The sequence below is a fragment of the Petromyzon marinus genome, chromosome 40 (assembly GCF_048934315.1).
Source record: "Petromyzon marinus isolate PM22_M1 ecotype Great Lakes invasive population chromosome 40, UKy_Petmar_22M1.pri1.0, whole genome shotgun sequence".
NCBI classification, from domain to species: domain Eukaryota; kingdom Metazoa; phylum Chordata; class Hyperoartia; order Petromyzontiformes; family Petromyzontidae; genus Petromyzon; species Petromyzon marinus.
In genome coordinates, this window is record NC_133706.1 from 2,220,284 (window position 1) to 2,237,108 (window position 16,825).

The 16,825-nt window shown below is 46.1% G+C and overlaps 1 protein-coding gene across 5 annotated transcripts in view; it reads right to left on the reverse strand.

The window, feature by feature from the left end:
- The window catches only part of MORF4L1 (mortality factor 4 like 1), a 46,319-nt gene that overhangs the window by 18,885 nt on the left and 10,609 nt on the right, over positions 1-16,825 (reverse strand). For all 5 annotated transcript variants that reach the window (XM_032968660.2, XM_032968657.2, XM_032968659.2 and 2 more), the window contains 2 exons: positions 15,291-15,382; positions 3,718-3,819 (listed from right to left, as the gene is read on the reverse strand). In XM_032968660.2, the coding sequence (XP_032824551.1) occupies positions 3,718-3,819; positions 15,291-15,382 (194 nt within the window). The remainder of the gene's footprint in view (positions 1-3,717; positions 3,820-15,290; positions 15,383-16,825) is intronic.

The following is a 16,825-nucleotide window of genomic DNA, read 5'->3' on the forward strand; positions in this document are numbered from 1 at the left end:
CACCTAGTACAAATCAAACAGGAGAATTTAGCATTGAAATAACTAGACGAATTTAGCATTGAAATAACTGAGTGATTAGCTAGTGACTGGTCACAGAAATGGCTATGTTGAAGTCAAGGTCTACACATCTGAGCTATTCACAGTAACTGGGTATACAATACAATGTATAATGAATACTACATAGTGAACCAATAAAAAACTAAAATATAAATTACCTTAATGTTATCAATAAACTCTATATTCTCCAATCAGCTAAGCTACCAACAATAAGTCGTTATATATCACAATGCTCTATGGCGAAAAAATGGGTGGATTCTTACCCTCAACTTTAGCAACACGGTTAGCTACGGGCCCCGTTCAGACGGACGAGTTCATCCAAGGTCGGAACAGAGGAGGGGGAGAGAGACAGCTGCGAGGCGCTATTATACTTCATGTTGTAAACCATACCATTAACCGTGGTGTGAGAGGTATTAAGAGTCAATGCTGGTGAAAGAGCTGCGGTCTGAAGGTCATCGTAAAATACAATTAATTAAGAACGGAAATGGTTTAAAACATCTTTCCAATGGTTACTAAGCCAGAATCCATCTTCTCGGTTGAAATGGTCTCTGTGCTTGTATATGTGAATGGCCTCATGAACGAATCTCTCATGGTAGCCGGTTGGTTTGCAAAGAAGATGCTGTTTCAGACATACAGTACCCGGGCGTTCACAAACTAAAGTGCCTCTGTGGTAGTAGCTACATTGGAGAAACCAAACGACATATCTCGGACCGCATCCGCGAACATAAAGCAGACTTGAAACACGGTAGGACGAACTCCTCTGCCGTGGCAGATCACTGTTATAATTCAGTGGGCTCACATGACATTGACTTCTCCAAGACGGAGGTTCTTTGCAAACCAACCGGCTACCATGAGAGATTCGTTCATGAGGCCATTCACATATACAAGCACAGAGACAATTTCAACCGAGAAGATGGATTCTGGCTTAGTAACCATTGGAAAGATGTTTTAAACCATTTCCGTTTAAGATGACCTTCAGACCGCAGCTCTTTCACCAGCATTGACTCTTAATACCTCTCACACCACGGTTAATGGTATGGTTTACAACATGGAGTATAATAGCGCCTCGCAGCTGTCTCTCTCCCCCTCCTCTGTTCCGACCTTGGATGAACTCGTCCGTCTGAACGGGGCCCGTAGCTATCCGTGTTGCTAAAGTTGAGGGTAAGAATCCACCCATTTTTTCGCCATATAGCATTGCGATATATAACGACTTATTGTTGGTAGCTTAGCTGAATGGAGAATATAGAGTTTATTGATAACATTAAGGTAATTTATATTTTAGTTTTTTATTGGTTCACTATGTAGTATTCATTATACATTGTATTGTATACCCAGTTACTGTGAATAGCTCAGATGTGTAGACCTTGACTTCAACATAGCCATTTCTGTGACCAGTCACTAGCTAATCACTCAGTTATTTCAATGCTAAATTCGTCTAGTTATTTCAATGCTAAATTCTCCTGTTTGATTTGTACTAGGTGCCTCGGTGAATGTGCATGCTCTGACTTTAAGCATAGCTATTTCTGTGACCAGTTACAAGCTAATCACTCAGCTATTTTAATGCTAAATTCTATGCTACTTCCTTTGTGAAGGGGTGCCTCTGCGGATGTGTATGCTTTAACTTTAATATAGCCATTTCTGTGACCAGTCACACGCTAATCACTCGGCCATTTCAATGCTAAATTATATGCTAATTCCTTTGTCAAGGCGCTTTGTTTCTTCTGACACAGCATAAAGGTCGTGATCTGAACGTGGCTTTTTTCACTCCAGCGCTGTCCTACCAGACAGTCTCATCCCTTCACCTGATGAAGACCGCTTGTGTTGTGGCCGAAACGTCGTGAGAATATTATTGTTATTTTATTTTATCAATTTATTATTTTATTCTCATTCTACGTGACTTTACCGAAAGAACCAAAGAAGAGGGAAATAAGTATTTGACCCCTCTGTAAAACATGACTTAGTACTTGGTGGCAAAACCCTTGTTGCCAATCAGAGGTCAGACGTTTCTTGTAGTTGGCCACCAGGTTTGCACACATCTCAGGAAGGATTTTGTCCCACTCCTCTTTGCAGATCTTCTCCAAGTCATTAAGGTTTCGAGGCTGACGTTTGGCGACTCGAACCTTCAGCTCCCTCCACAGATTTTATATCCACAGGACCTTAATGTGCTTCTTCTCGAGCCACTCCTTTGTTGCCTTGGCCGTGTGTTCTGGGTCATTGTCATGCTGGAATACCCATCCACGACCCATTTTCAATGCCCTGGCTGAGGGAAGGAGGTTCTCACCCAAGATTTGACGGTACATGGCCCCGTCCATCGTCCCTTTGATGCGGTGAAGTTGTCCTGTCCCCTTAGCAGAAAAACACCCCCAAAGCATAATGTTTCTACCTCCATGTTTGACGGTGGGGATGGTGTTCTTGGGGTCATAGGCAGCATTCCTCCTCCTCCAAACACGGCGAGTTGAGTTGATGTCAAAGAGCTCCATATTGGTCTCATCTGACCAAAACACTTTCACCCAGTTGTCCTCTGAATCATTCAGATGTTCATTGGCAAACTTCAGACGGGCATGTATATGTGCTTTCTTGAGCAGGGGGACTTTGTGGGCGCTGCCGGATTTCAGTCCTTCACGGCGTAGTGTGTTACCAATTGTTTTCTTGGTGACTATGGTCCCAGCTGCCTTGAGATCATTGACAAGATCCTCCCGTGTAGTTCTGAGCTGATTCCTCACCGTTCTCATGATCATTGCAACTCCACGAGGTGAGATCTTGCATGGAGCCCGAGGCCGCGGGAGATTGACAGTTATTTTGTGTTTCTTCCATTTGTGAATAATCGCACCAGCTGTTGTCACCTTCTCACCAAGCTGCTTGGCAATGGTCTTGTAGCCCATTCCAGCCTTGTGTAGATCTACAATCTTGTCCCTGACATCCTTGGAGAGCTCTTTGGTCTTGGCCATGGTGGAAAGTTTGGAATCTGATTGATTGCTTCTGTAGACAGGTTCTTTTATACAGGTTACAAGCTGAGATTAGGAGCACTCCCTTTAAGAGTGTGCTCCTAATCTCAGCTCATTACCTGTATAAAACACACCTAGGAGCCAGAAATCTTTCTGATTGAGAGGGGGTCAAATACTTATTTCCCTCAATAAAATGCAAATCAATTTATAACATTTTTGACATGCGTTTTTCTGGATTTTGTTGTTGTTATTCTCTCTCACTGTTCAAATAAACGTACCATTAAAATTATAGAGTGATAATATCTGTCAGTGGGCAAACATACAAAATCAGCAGGGGATCAAATACTTTTTTCCCTCACTGTATATAGATGACAGGGAATGGGTCACTATGGAATATCTTGGTGACAACTAAATGCACAGTATTGTTAAAGAATAAGGGGGGAAAGAAATAAGATACATATTCTTGGTTCTTTCGGTAAAGTCACGTAGAAGGGAAACAATTGATAGTTTATTTCATTACTTTGTGTATTGTAGTCTGAATTTTCTTGTCATCTGCTGTATACCTGCTGTGGTTGTGTACAAGTCAAAAATAAAAACCTCTTCTTTTTTGAAAGGCTGCCGACTCCTGGGCTAGTGCAAGGAAACGTCCCCACGCCCCCCGCCCCCCGCCCTAGAGCGCCCGCACAACGGGTCTACGGCGAGACGAAGCGCTCACCTGCTTCTGGCGCGTGATGAGATCCCAGTCGTCCACGAGCCAGGGCTTCAGCTCCTCCGGGATCTTCACCTTCACCTCCACACGGCTCATAAACGTCTCTTCCTGCACACACGTGGGCACAAAGACAAAGATTCCCCATATAGCCTTCAATAGCCTGTTGGGCCAGTGCTGTTAGCGACCACCTATGAAGGCCGGCACAGCACACGAGGGGGTGGGTGGCCAGCACAATGCCCGGGCGAATGTCTCCCTAGTGGCGATCTTCACACACCGCACCAGCTGCTCATTTGAGGTCAAGTTGACCTAGGTGAGGCACAGGACTGGTTCAGAAAACCGTCACTGGTGTTGGCCGTGAGCGGGAATCGAACTTGGCGCCGAGTTCATAGTGCTGTGCGCGAAGCGTTAGGCTACCTCTCCCCACGCGCATGCACATATACATACGTACCCACACACATGAATTTGTATACATCTATGCTCATACACAACACACGTTCAACAATGTTTTGTACTTTAGTAAAAACCTCTTTCTTTAGTCCATACTTTCAGCTACTGCCCCAATGTGAGATCCAGAGCTGGTGCTTGCTGGAGGGATCGGCCACTCCTTAAGACGGCAGCAGACAAAAGTGCTCTCCCGAAGGAGGCATCCTGTTTCCTGTCTGTAATGCCCGACAAACGTGTGTGGCGCCCATAATTTTCACCACTGCCCCGAGCTTGCGCCTGATCCTACGCCTCAACGAGCGTAGATCTTGTGGGAACATCCATTTCTCAGCTCTCTTCGTCCAATGACGATTCTGCCGATGCGTTACGTCACCTATTTGTTTCTTTCCGATTTGCTTCTCTCCTGATTTAGCTCCACTCTCACGGCTTTGCACGTTAAGGCGAGCCGCTGATGCTGCATCCAGGGTTCCTGGGAGACGTACACGTTCAGGCCAATGATATCGTCTTCGGGTTCCTGGGAGATGTACTCGTACAGGCCAATGACATTGCAGCGAGATGCAAGTGGATGCTCTGACTAGTTGGTCTCAGGAAGATTTTATCATCTTCAGACACCGACGCTCCCACTGCAGCATGTCCAATTTATTTCAGGAAGAGGTTTTTGTCTTCCGAGGCTCTCACTGCCATAGCAGAATGCGGGGTCTGCAGTAAAATCCTAAGCTGTCTGGTCAAGACCATCGGGGTCTCTGTGGCCATCGAGGGCAGAGATGCCCAGTCGCTCTGGTCAGGACATACTTGTCCACATGGAATATGCGGGAAAGTCCCTGACGAGACTTGCGTCAAATCCACGCCCACGTCCCCCCTCTTATCCTCGAAGAGAAGCCACCCCGCAATGAGATCCTCATACTTGGATGATTGGTCAGGGGTGCTGATGAGCGTATCCACCACCAATCTTCTACCGCTACGGCACGCTCGCTGCAGCGCGCACCAAGTGAGCGCTTGGAACGGTGGATGCTGACAGTGGCCGAATAAGCGTGAGTGCTTCCAGACTAATCATTGTTACTGCTCGCAAGTGCTATCCAAATGCCGTGATCCTTCTTCTCTTCAGCTGTCCACCGCAAATGACTGCGGAGATCGGCTCGCAGCGTTTTCCTGCACGCTGGTGGGAGGCCAGCCCTTGAGCAGAAGCATTGGCCGTACTGTGGGCAAGATTTCCTACTTGTCTGCTGAATGGGATGTGCGTTGCGGCATTGCTGCTGGTGTTGATGCCAATAGGCCTTTTCCCTTTTTACTTCAACCCTCTTTACCAAGTCGGCTACAGAAGCCACTTCTCCACTGCTTATGGTTTGGCTGACATTTACTCCGTGTCCACATTGACATTGGCTGTTTTGAGATGTCTTTTAAGGGCAGTAGTGCTCGCTCTGCTGGGGAACGAAAGTGGTTCCAAGCATTGCCGTGTCTCATGCCGACGCACATGGGCATCGCGGTCCAGTATTGGATCGAGGGGGAATTTCTAGATGTTAAGAAAAACATTAAACACATGGCAGGCAATACAGGACGAAGAGCAAACACGCACACACGCATACAAATATAGACGCACATGTGGACAAAGGTGTGCAGGTACAGGCATAAGCATGTGCACGAACACACAGATACACTATAAAGGATAAAGATGCTGCATGTAGCCATTAATAGCCTGTTGGAGCAGGAGCTGTTTACGAGCATCTCTGAAGAGAGGATGGATGGCCAACACCATGCCTGGCTGCCCTTTGTCTCGCCACTGCTGATACACACTTCACGAGTTGCTCAATTAATGTTAAGTCAACCTAGCGGGAGGCCCAAGACCAGATGAGATTCCGCTTTTCACCGTTATCCATGGCAAAAAAAATACAATAGGTCACTGGGTTTAGCAGCACATGATAAGTCACACACACAATTAGACGTCCATAGAGACGCTAATCCGCACAGAAAACAAAAGCAACGGCCTCATACACTTCCAAAATCAGTAGCTGTGCAGATAAGTAACAAACAGGTCCTGCGGCTCATTGTTGTCATTAGTTAATTCCACCAAAGATTTTTACTTAACATTAAAAAGCATTCAATCCTCTTGCATGGCTCTTCCCCTTGAAGCATGCAAGACACAAACCCGACGATGCATCAATAGCCTCAGGGAACACACACACACACAGGAGCTGCTTTGGCGACGATAAATCTAACTTCATCTACATTGAAGATTGAAAGGAAGCTGTTTCTCAAAAATGTATTTCTTACTGTCTTCACGTGTGACTGCCTCTGCAGGGTCGGGCCTGGTGGTCTCTTCGCTTGGAAGCCGAGTAATTTGTGAACCTGTCAGACGTAACCAATACTTTCTTGCGTGGGTTTTTTGTCTCCCATCATTAAAAACCCATCCGTAAGCGATGAACAGTTCTCTATCGACGAGGGTTCGTGACGCATAGCGACTCTCCAAAAATGCTAGCTGCTTCATCCTCCATCGCCATAAAGAGCAATTACAAAGAAGGTGCAATTTTTCACAGGGCGAACAAAAAAAATGGCGTGGGGCGGGGGCGGCAGTATGACGCCATCACAAAATAATGCGGCACTTTCCCCCCCCATCCCCACACAATCTCGCTCCCACATTCACGGTACTCATTTCGGGCGGCGAAAGGGAATATTTTCGACTGCATTTCGCCGCACCACGCTTTATCTGCGGACAAAAGACGCGACCGAGCGAGGAGAGGGGAGAGATTCTAGTGCAATCACGGCTCCCTTTCACAGCGAGTGGACGACTATGGCCGCTGGCTACTCGGTGGCACAGAGAATCGGCTCGCAAAAACGGGATGGGGATGACTCTGCCGACACAGCGCACGGTCGACCTCATCGCTTCGTCCTCGCCGCGCCAATTTGGAACTAGCATCATGTACTTCAAGGAAGACCCAACCACAACACACACAAAACTGCTGTGGTCGTGTAAATACACCCTGAATACAGGTGACCCGAGTTTGTCCCACACAAGCTTAAAGCTTCGTAAAATAAGATTTTAAAGGGACGTTCAGGAGTGCCGCCGTAACGATTTTCTGCCATGTACCTTGTGACGTCACTGCGATGAGGTTACGAGAAGGCAGACTGCTCGCAACACACATTGCAGGTGCATAGCTACAAGATGAAGTAAAACATAATTATCGCCCTCATTAATCTTCTGTTACGTATTTTTTTACCAGTATCATGCGTTTTTTTCAGCAGTAGATTAATTTCTTCAAGTCGTGGAAATAAAAGTTACGTGTTTGACTCGGGATTGAAACCAACAACAGCCTCCTTCCATCTGTAGGATTGAGTTTTCCTTTACAAGTTGAAATCTTCAGGTTACTGTGATTGATCAAGCCAAGGCATCTCTCCCTGGTCAAATGAGCAATCTGCTGCACTCATCTCTGTTGGTGGCCTTGAGGAAGTTGTAAAAATTCGAAATTCCAATGGTAGGGGGTGGTCCATTATTGGGACAAAGTTCTATTCATTCTACCGATATCAAAATACATTTATTTATACTGGAGGAATACGATGTGCTATGAAGCTCTTTTTCACAGACGTCCAGTAGGGGCAGGTCAGAACGTGACAACAATGCAAAAACACGATAGGAGTGCAACGTATAGGAAAAGTAAACAAATCACTTAAAACAAATATTACCTTCTAGATTTGAAGTTTTCGTGACTGCAATGATCCATACTCTTTGGTTCTTTCGGTTAAGTCACGTGGTAGGTATATTACCTTACCAGGTAAAGCCCACTGAGCTATTCGCTTATTTTTCAGAAATGACCTGGCCACAAATAATAGCTCAACAAAGTGGCTTATCACATGAAAATTTATAGAAGGAAAGTAATAAATAATCTAAGCGCATGTTTATGAATGGGGCGAGGAGCCGAGTTGACCCCTGAATTTGAACCCTTAACCTAGCAGAGGTGATGGAGTGGCAGCCAAAGAGCAAAACGTGTCCGAGGGGATGTCCACCTGAAGAGATGGAGGCATGAAATCATCTCGTGCACAGGTGGATTAATTACACCAAAAAATCTTGAGAGATGGCGGCTTGATGGGGGCCTTCATCCAGCAGGGCTTGTCAATGGCTGATGACAATGACGATGAATCTTGCGATTAACAGTCAAGCACTCTAACCATGTAATACCCAGGCCTGCCTTTATTTCCACGTGTCCACATTGGGGCAAGGCATGGCGTTTGCATTGGAGCAACTTTGTGGAGTAAACAAATCTTGTTTTCTCAAAAGTACACAGAGTACTTTAAAAGGGCAGTGACACACTGCCAGAGCACCCAAGTGGGTGGAATGACACAGCTCTCCACGTTCTAGTTTAGGCACAGTAATCTTATAAAAGCAAACATTTAAAATAAAAAAAGGATAACACAAATTTTAAAGCAACATGTGCAGATCATTTCAGGGCAAGAGCATGGGCGTAGGCACAGGTTTTCCATCTGGACTTGTACAAAATAAGAATTACCACGGCCGTTGTGTGCGCTTAAGCTTCATTGGGTTTGCTGTCGAAACGCTCAAGAGAGTGAGCGAGCGAGCGGAGAGAGCCAGAGAATAGCTAAATGAGTGAGCAAGTGAGTATGGAAGTTTAAAATGGAAGGAGTGAAAAAGATGGTCAAGGATTGGATGAGTGACGGAGAGAGAAAACGATGGAGACAGTGAGTGAGTTAGCAAGTCACAGAAGTGAGTGAGCGGGAGTCAGGGGATGAGTCAGTCGGGAAGGGGAACGACTTGATTAGTGAACGAGTGAGCTAGGGATATGGCATGTGGGGAGCAAGAAACTGAGTGAGACAGTGAATGAGAAAATGGTGTGAATTAGTGAGAGAACAAAGAGTAATTGAGTGATGAGCAAGAGACAGGGAGAGAGTGTGAGTGACCAACTCAGAGAGGGAAATTAGGCCAATCTCCGGTTGCATCCACTAAACATTGAGTGGTTAAACAGTGACAGCACAGCACTAAGTGTCCTTGATGAAGTTATCAGGCACCGAGCAGCACTCCCGTTGCTCGCTCGTGCCCTTTGCAGCTTTGGCTGGGAGTGGTTTCGTTTTTGTTTTGGCGTGCACATTTCCTATCGAACAAGAACATATTAAAACAGATGGAGCTTTGTTCAATGGCGTGCAAAAAGCTCTCGGATAACATCACAGTGGTGCAAATCCACTGTGATGTTATCCGAGAGGCTTGGGTCATAATGTACAGTGAGGGGAAAAAAGTATTTGATCCCCTGCTGATTTTGTACGTTTGCCCACTGACAAAGAAATGATCAGTCTATAATTTTAATGGTAGGTTTATTTGAACAGTGAGACAGAATAAACAACAAAAATCCAGAAAAATGCATGTCAAAAATGTTATAAATTGACTTGCATTTTAATGAGGGAAATAAGTATTTGACCCCTCTGCAAAACATGACTTAGTCCTTGGTGGCAAAACCCTTATTGGCAATCACAGAGGTCAGACGTTTCTTCTCAGGAGGGAATTTGTCCCACTCCTCTTTGCAGATCTTCTCCAAGTCATTAAGGTTTCGAGGCTGACGTTTGGCAACTCGAACCTTCAGCTCCCTCCACAGATTTTCTATGGGATAAAGGTCTGGAGACTGGCTAGGCCACTCCAGGACCTTAATGTGCTTCTTCTTGAGCCACTCCTTTGTTGCCTTGGCCGTGTGTTTTGGGTCATTGTCATGCTGGAATACCCATCCACGACCCATTTTCAATGCCCAGGCTGAGTGAAGGAGGTTCTCACCCAAGATGTGACGGTACATTGCCCCCGTCCATCGTCCCTTCAATGCGGTGAAGTTGTCCTTTCCCCTTAGCAGAAAAACACCCCCAAAGCATAATGTTTCCACCTCCATGTTTGACGGTGGGAATGGTGGTCTTGGGGTCATAGGCAGCATTCCTCCTTCTTCAAACATGGCGAGTTGAATTGATGCCAAAAGAGCTCCATATTGGTCTCATCTGACCACAACACTTTCACCCAGTTGTCCTCCGAATCATTCAGATGTTCATTGGCAAACTTCAGACGGGCATGTATGTGCTTTCTTGAGCAGGGGGACCTTGCGGGCGCTGCAGGATTTCAGTCCTTCACGGCGTAGTGTGTTACCAATTGTTTTCTTGGTGACTATGGTCCCAGCTGCCTTGAGATCATTGACAAGATCCTCCCGTGTAGTTCTGGGCTGATTCCTCACCGTTCTCATGATCATTGCAACTCCATGAGGTGAGATTTTGCATGGAGCCCCAGGCCGAGGGAGATTAACAGTTCTTTTGTGTTTCTTCCATTTGCAAATAATCGCACCAACTGTTGTCACCTTCTCACCAAGCTGCTTGGCAATGGTCTTGTAGCCCATTCCAGCCTTGTGTAGGTCTACAATCTTGTCCCTGACATCCTTGGAGAGCTCTTTGGTCTTGGCCATGGTGGAGAGTTTGGAATCTGATTGATTGCGTCTGTGGACAGGTGTCTTTTATACAGGTAACAAGCTGAGATTAGGAGCACTCCCTTTAAAAGTGTGCTCCTAATCTCAGCTCGTTACCTGTATAAAAGACACCTGGGAGCCAGAAATCTTTGTGATTGAGCGGGGGTCAATAGAATGCCAATCAATTTATAGCATTTTTGACATGCGTTTTTCAGGATTTTGTTGTTACTGTCTCTCACTGTTCAAATAAACCTGCATTAAAATTATAGACTGATCATTTTTTTGTCAGTGGGCACACGTACAAATCAGCAGGGGATCAAATACTTTTTTCCCTCACTGTAGCTGCAATCCCCCTTCAAGGGAGTAAATAAATAAATAGCTCCCTGCAGCGCTTGTTAACTCCGAAACTACCTTCCACGCCACAATCCACAATGAGCCAATCAGGCACCATGCTGGCACAAAAATATGCATGCTGGGAAGGCAATTAATAGAGTAAACCAATTTAGGGAAAATAACAAGCGAACACAAATAAACCTATAAGAATAGGTTTTCCCCTTTTTTCTGGCAACAAAACAGGTGTTAATATGTAAAAAAAACAAACTGAAACCTTTTGCAAGGAGTCGTGTCTGCATTAACCACAGATACTTGTGGTGAAAATACAAAAAAAACATGCTCTGACAGTATATGCATTTTTATATTCTTGGTTCTTTCGGTAAAGTCACGTAGAAGGGAAACAATAAAATAATAAAAATATAAAACAATAAAATTCTCACTGCATTGTCCTTGTAACTGATTGGTCCACACCAGACAGCTTTCTTTAGATCCTAGTCTTAAACAGTGTTAGACCAGAGGACGCCAAAAGGAGAACAGCACAAAGACAATGCACTATCAGGACAATGAGAGCTCAGGGTGAGCAGCTGCATCATGGGACCTCCCCTTTGCCAATGTCAAAATATAAGAATAGGTTTTCCCTTTTTTTCTGGAAACAAAACAGGTCATCTTACCATCAAAACTACTCCACAGAAACAGCACTCACTAGAGTGCTCGATGACATTTTAACGAGGTATTGATTCCGGCTCCATTGTTGCACTTGTAAGTCTGGACATTTCGTCAGCCTTTGACACCGTCAACCACTCGCTCCTTACTTCCCTCCTGAAATCCGACTTCGGTATGTGGCTCAGCACTCAAATGGATAGTTTTGTACCTTTCGGACCGGCAATCTTCAGTCAGGATGGGCACGTCCACATTGTCTGAAACAAAAGCATCATGCGGGGTTCCCCAGGGCACCGTCCTAGGTCCCCTGCTCTTCACAGCCTACACTTCCCTGATCGTCCGGCTCATCGCAAGCTTCGGTGTTAAGCACCACTCATACGCGGATGACACTATTCTATTCACCGCCATCGATTCTAGCAATGCATCTGGATTCGAGAGGCTCTCGGAATGTACCACCGCCTTGCAACAGTGGTTCACTGCACACAACTTCGCCCTTAATGTGAAAAAGTCAGTGGCCATCATGTTAGGTACCAAGCAACACCCATACACATCTTTGGCCACAGCATCACGTTCACCGATCACTTTAGCTACCGCGGTGCCATCCTAGATTCAACTTTATCCTTCGACCGTCAAACCAATCATATCATCAGTTCATGTAACTTTCACCTGAAGGCTCTCATACACCTACGTCCTCTCATCTCCATTGAAATTGCCAACACATTGGCATGTTGCATAGTTGGGTCTCGCCTCGACTATTGCAACTCCGTCCTAGTCCAGACCTCCACTGGCAACCTAAAAAAACTTCCAAGACTACAAAACAACCTAGCACGCGTCGTCATTGGCCGCATTTATCCCCGTCTTGACTCATTTGCCTGTCTCCGTGCCCTCAACTGGCTACCCATTGCCAGCAGGGTCATATACAAGATCGCCTGCCTCTGCCACCATGCCTTCACATCTGCCTGCCCGCCGTACCTTTCTTCATTATTGACGACTTGCAGCTCAGCACACGGTAGATTCCTGCGCAGCGCAACTCACGACCTCCTCTTGATACCAAGATCCAGGATGGTCATGTCTATGCGCCGCTTCTCGGTGGCAACCCCAACAGTCTGGAACGCCATCCCTCTGCACATTCGCAACATCACCTCAATCGTCTCCTTCAAGAGACACTTAAAAACTCACCTCTACAGCAACACTTTCGAGTGACTCCGAGCTTGGCTCCGCGCCTCTGAGTTGAGGCCGTTACGTCCGCAAATTTGCGTGCGTTATAAATTGCATTATTTTAAAAGAGGTTAAAACACCAAACTGAAACCTTTTGCAAGGAATCATGTCTGCATTAACCACAGATACTTGTGGTGAAAATACAAACAAAACATGCTCTGATAGTATAGGCATTGTATTTGAAACTGATTGGTCCACACTAGAGACAGCTTTCTTTAGAGCCTAGTCTCAAACAGTGTTAGACCAGAAGGCTCGAGCAGTTGGCCAGAAAAAAAATGGTAAACGACGAGCCAACATCCCCAAGCGATAAGCGGACAATGCAGCCAATTGTGTGAATGTTGGGCATTGCACGCAAACACGGCAAGACACACACACACACGCCACCACGCTAAGACGAGCTTGTGCAGATGTGCTCTTTACTTCCAGACCGACCCGGTGTCCGGCTCCTTCACATTATTTACAAGGCTCAGATCTATCAGATCAGGGGTCGTCCGTCAGTCAGAAAGTGACAATTTATTTGCAATTAGCAACAAGTTGCCTGCAATCAGCGAGAACGTTTCTGCCCAAGTGCCACGTTGATGACACGCTCCTCAGCGTGCAATCTGTTTTAATTGCGAGCCTGCTGTAGACGACCTCCTCAAATGAAAGCATCATTAGGGTCTCCATCATCACACCTATTCATTGGTAAATGGTCTCCCCACTCCGTAGCAATCCCTCACTGTCCTGCGAAACTACAATGCGTCTAACGGCCACATATGCAATGGCCTGAATCTGTTCATTTCTAACATCTTTGGCCCTTTGTGGATAACGTGGCGCTTCAATGAAGCGACGTTCAGATACGTGAGAGAATACCCCCACTAAGATTTACAAGTGAGCAACGGACCAAAATCGAAGCGATCCATTTAAATCGCCCATGTTTGGGGCACTTGTGGCGAGACCTGGCGGTTACAACATGGAAGTGGTGAGCATTGTCGTGATATTCGGTCTCCCCAGCTGCTGTGCGGCAAAGTCGTCCTCAGAGAGCAGCAACTGCAAGACCAGAAACTCTGGCGGCCCCGAACAGACACACGGCCGTCCGCTTGTCCGCCTGGGGACAAGCGGACGGCCGATGCAGCGACAGGCAAATAAATAAAAGGAAATGTTTCATCAAATGTCACCAGTGGAAATGAAAAGCTATTTAGTCAATCCGTTGAGTGACTTAGGATAATATGACTGGCAGCGGGAATTGTGATGAACAGCGGTGATCATGTGAGCCCATTGTGCTCGCGAGGGCTTACCAAGTAAGCGCTGCTAGCGGCGGCTGCCGAGTGCCGTGGAGGAGCATTCATTGAGCTCGTTTAAATTAGCAGATGGGCGGATTGTTCGGCTGCCGAGTCGCATTTCAGATGCGCTCGTACGCGGTGCGAGAAGAGCCCGAGTGGAGAAATGAAGTGGTTTTTGAAGTTGCAAGTAATTATCCAGCCAGATGGGTCACGCCATGTTGTTGTTTTCACATCTCGTTGGAAATGTATTTTTACGAATCGTTCCCATCCCATCGCAAAATAATTCCCTCAGAGTTATTTTCATCGTGTTTTAAGTTTGTGCAAACTATAAAGCTGCATTTTCTCCAAATGTGGGATTAAATACTCTCCCGAGGCGCTGAGAAAGATGGCCATTGCAAAGGTTGGAAAGCAATACTTAACTAGTTAGGGGTGGTAGAATAATTATGCATCGAATCATAGAGCAATATACATTTTTAGGCTCTCGACAAAAGCTAAATAATTAGTTATGTTGAACCGTGCCTCCAAATTGCAAAGAATTGTCTATTTGCCATGGGGGTGAATAGTTTTGTCAGGAATAAATAGCAATCATGCTCTCCGCAGTACTCCAGCATGCAATCCCACTCCCTACCCTCTGCCTCCAAAACACTCTTGGGAAATGTCAAACTATTACAGACAGCAATAAATGTACAGAATGTATGCAACGCTTCACAAACCTCTATCTCTCAAATATCTGAAAAAAGTGGCCATTGCGATGTTTCTCTTGCAAGATAGTTACAGGTGAAAAAAGGTAGATAATGTTTTAGTATGTTGTATGAATGCTGGGGTGGAATAGTGGTACAGTGTTTAGTGCACTGAATCCAGCAGCCCGAGTTTGATTCCCAGCCACAGCTAACATCAGTGGCGAGTGATTTATGAACCGGTTGCGACACCTCCATCCCAACACACCCTTCACGAGCCTGTAATGAACTGCGTGAAGTATAATCAAGCAACCGTCATGACTTATCGAGGACCATCCAGCAGTGGATTGACAAAGGGCTGTATGCATTAATAAGAGCGGAAGTAATGCATCACGTGGCCATGTGAAAGGTACTCACTGTACTGTGGATCTGCATATTGGGCGTAACTGTTACGGTCACCAACAAATCAACGGCAGTCATCCACCATCACACAATCAAAGCAGTCACCCATGGAGTAGTTAACCTGATGTGAAACCACGTGGGCGTGCGAGACGTACGCTCTCGACTGTGGGGTCCACCCGCGCGCGCTTCTTGCGAGGAACCTGCGAGGGAGGGGGGTTGGGTGGCTCGCTGGAGCCAGGGCCGTCGCCTATGGGCGACACGCGCAGAACACAGCACACCAGAGTCAACCACAGCCACAGTCACCCGCTCAAGTCAACCGTTACACACTCAACGACACGGACACAGCCATGTCACAACTGCATTGTGGTTTCAAAATCACCTGAGGGCTGATTTGACCTCAATTATATACTGGAGCACCACTAACGATGCATTCTGATTGGAGCCCGGGAAACATTTCATCCCATGTGGGGGGGGGGGGGGGGTCCGCAAAAAATCCACTCCAGCTGCAAATCAGACGTCGAATTATGAAACTGCTCGGTGTCAATTTGAACGCTCGCGTTGTGAAGGGAGGAGTCGTGTCCATAAGTCACAGGAACACGGGCTGCTGCTGCTCAAACCCACCAATTAGTGCCACCAACTGCAGTGCTGTCTCCCGAGCATCTGTGTGCTAAGCGTCTCAAGGCTGCGTACAAAACAACCCCTTTATTCTGCACATCTGCTGGGGCCGATTCCTTGCAGTGATAAAACGCAGTGCTGGGGTGGGGGGGAGCGGGAACAGCCCCTTGCCGTCACTGTGCGGTTTAAGTGAAACGGCCAGGATGACATGAGCGGAACGCTGAAAAATGACATGGGCCTCCATACCTGTATACTTAACTTTCATAAAGTATTGTCTATCATCTGGAATAAGTTTGGCGAGCTCTTATCTCCATGGCTGAATGTGTGAAGTCATTGCAGCTACTCCATGCTTGTTTTCACTCGTAAATATTTGTTTATGAGTGTCAATTTCCAGAGTCAAATGCATTTTCAGTCTACAAAACCAGGCATGTTGATATTTGATATTGATTTGTCTTTTCCAGAATCTGATCCATTGTACTGTAAAGTACTTTTACGCTTCTCGAATAGTATTAAATGTTTTTATTATTACTCTGCACTGCTCACGCATTTGTGGAGGAGCCACGCCGGGGTGGAGGGTGGGGGGAGACGACGTGATATTAAAATGATGCACAAACCCGGCTCAATGCTGTGGGATGCTGGTGATGTCATCGCACAGATGTGCTCGGTGGCATAAGCACTTTGAACTTCTCCGACCGCGTGCCAGCCAGAAATCTTTTTTCAAATAATAGAGTACGAGCACTCTTGTTTTCCCAAGAAAGTAGTCTCAAGACTCTTTATTTGTACGTTCCCACCAAGTTTTTCACAGTGGGGCGCAATGTTGCTATGTGTAATTCCAATTGAACAATTTGCAGGTAATTTTTCAGCATATGGCTGTTTTGGCCAAAAGACCTGTTAAGAGTGTACTTTTTTTTGCGATGGGAATAAACCAGAGAACCCCCAATGGAAACCCACGCAGAAAATAGTAGGATATACAAACTCCACGCAGAAAGTGCTTTAGTTGGGAATTGAACCCAGGGCAATTTTTCTGCGAGGCACGCGCGTTACCACTGCACCGCCCTGCCACCCAATATTACAG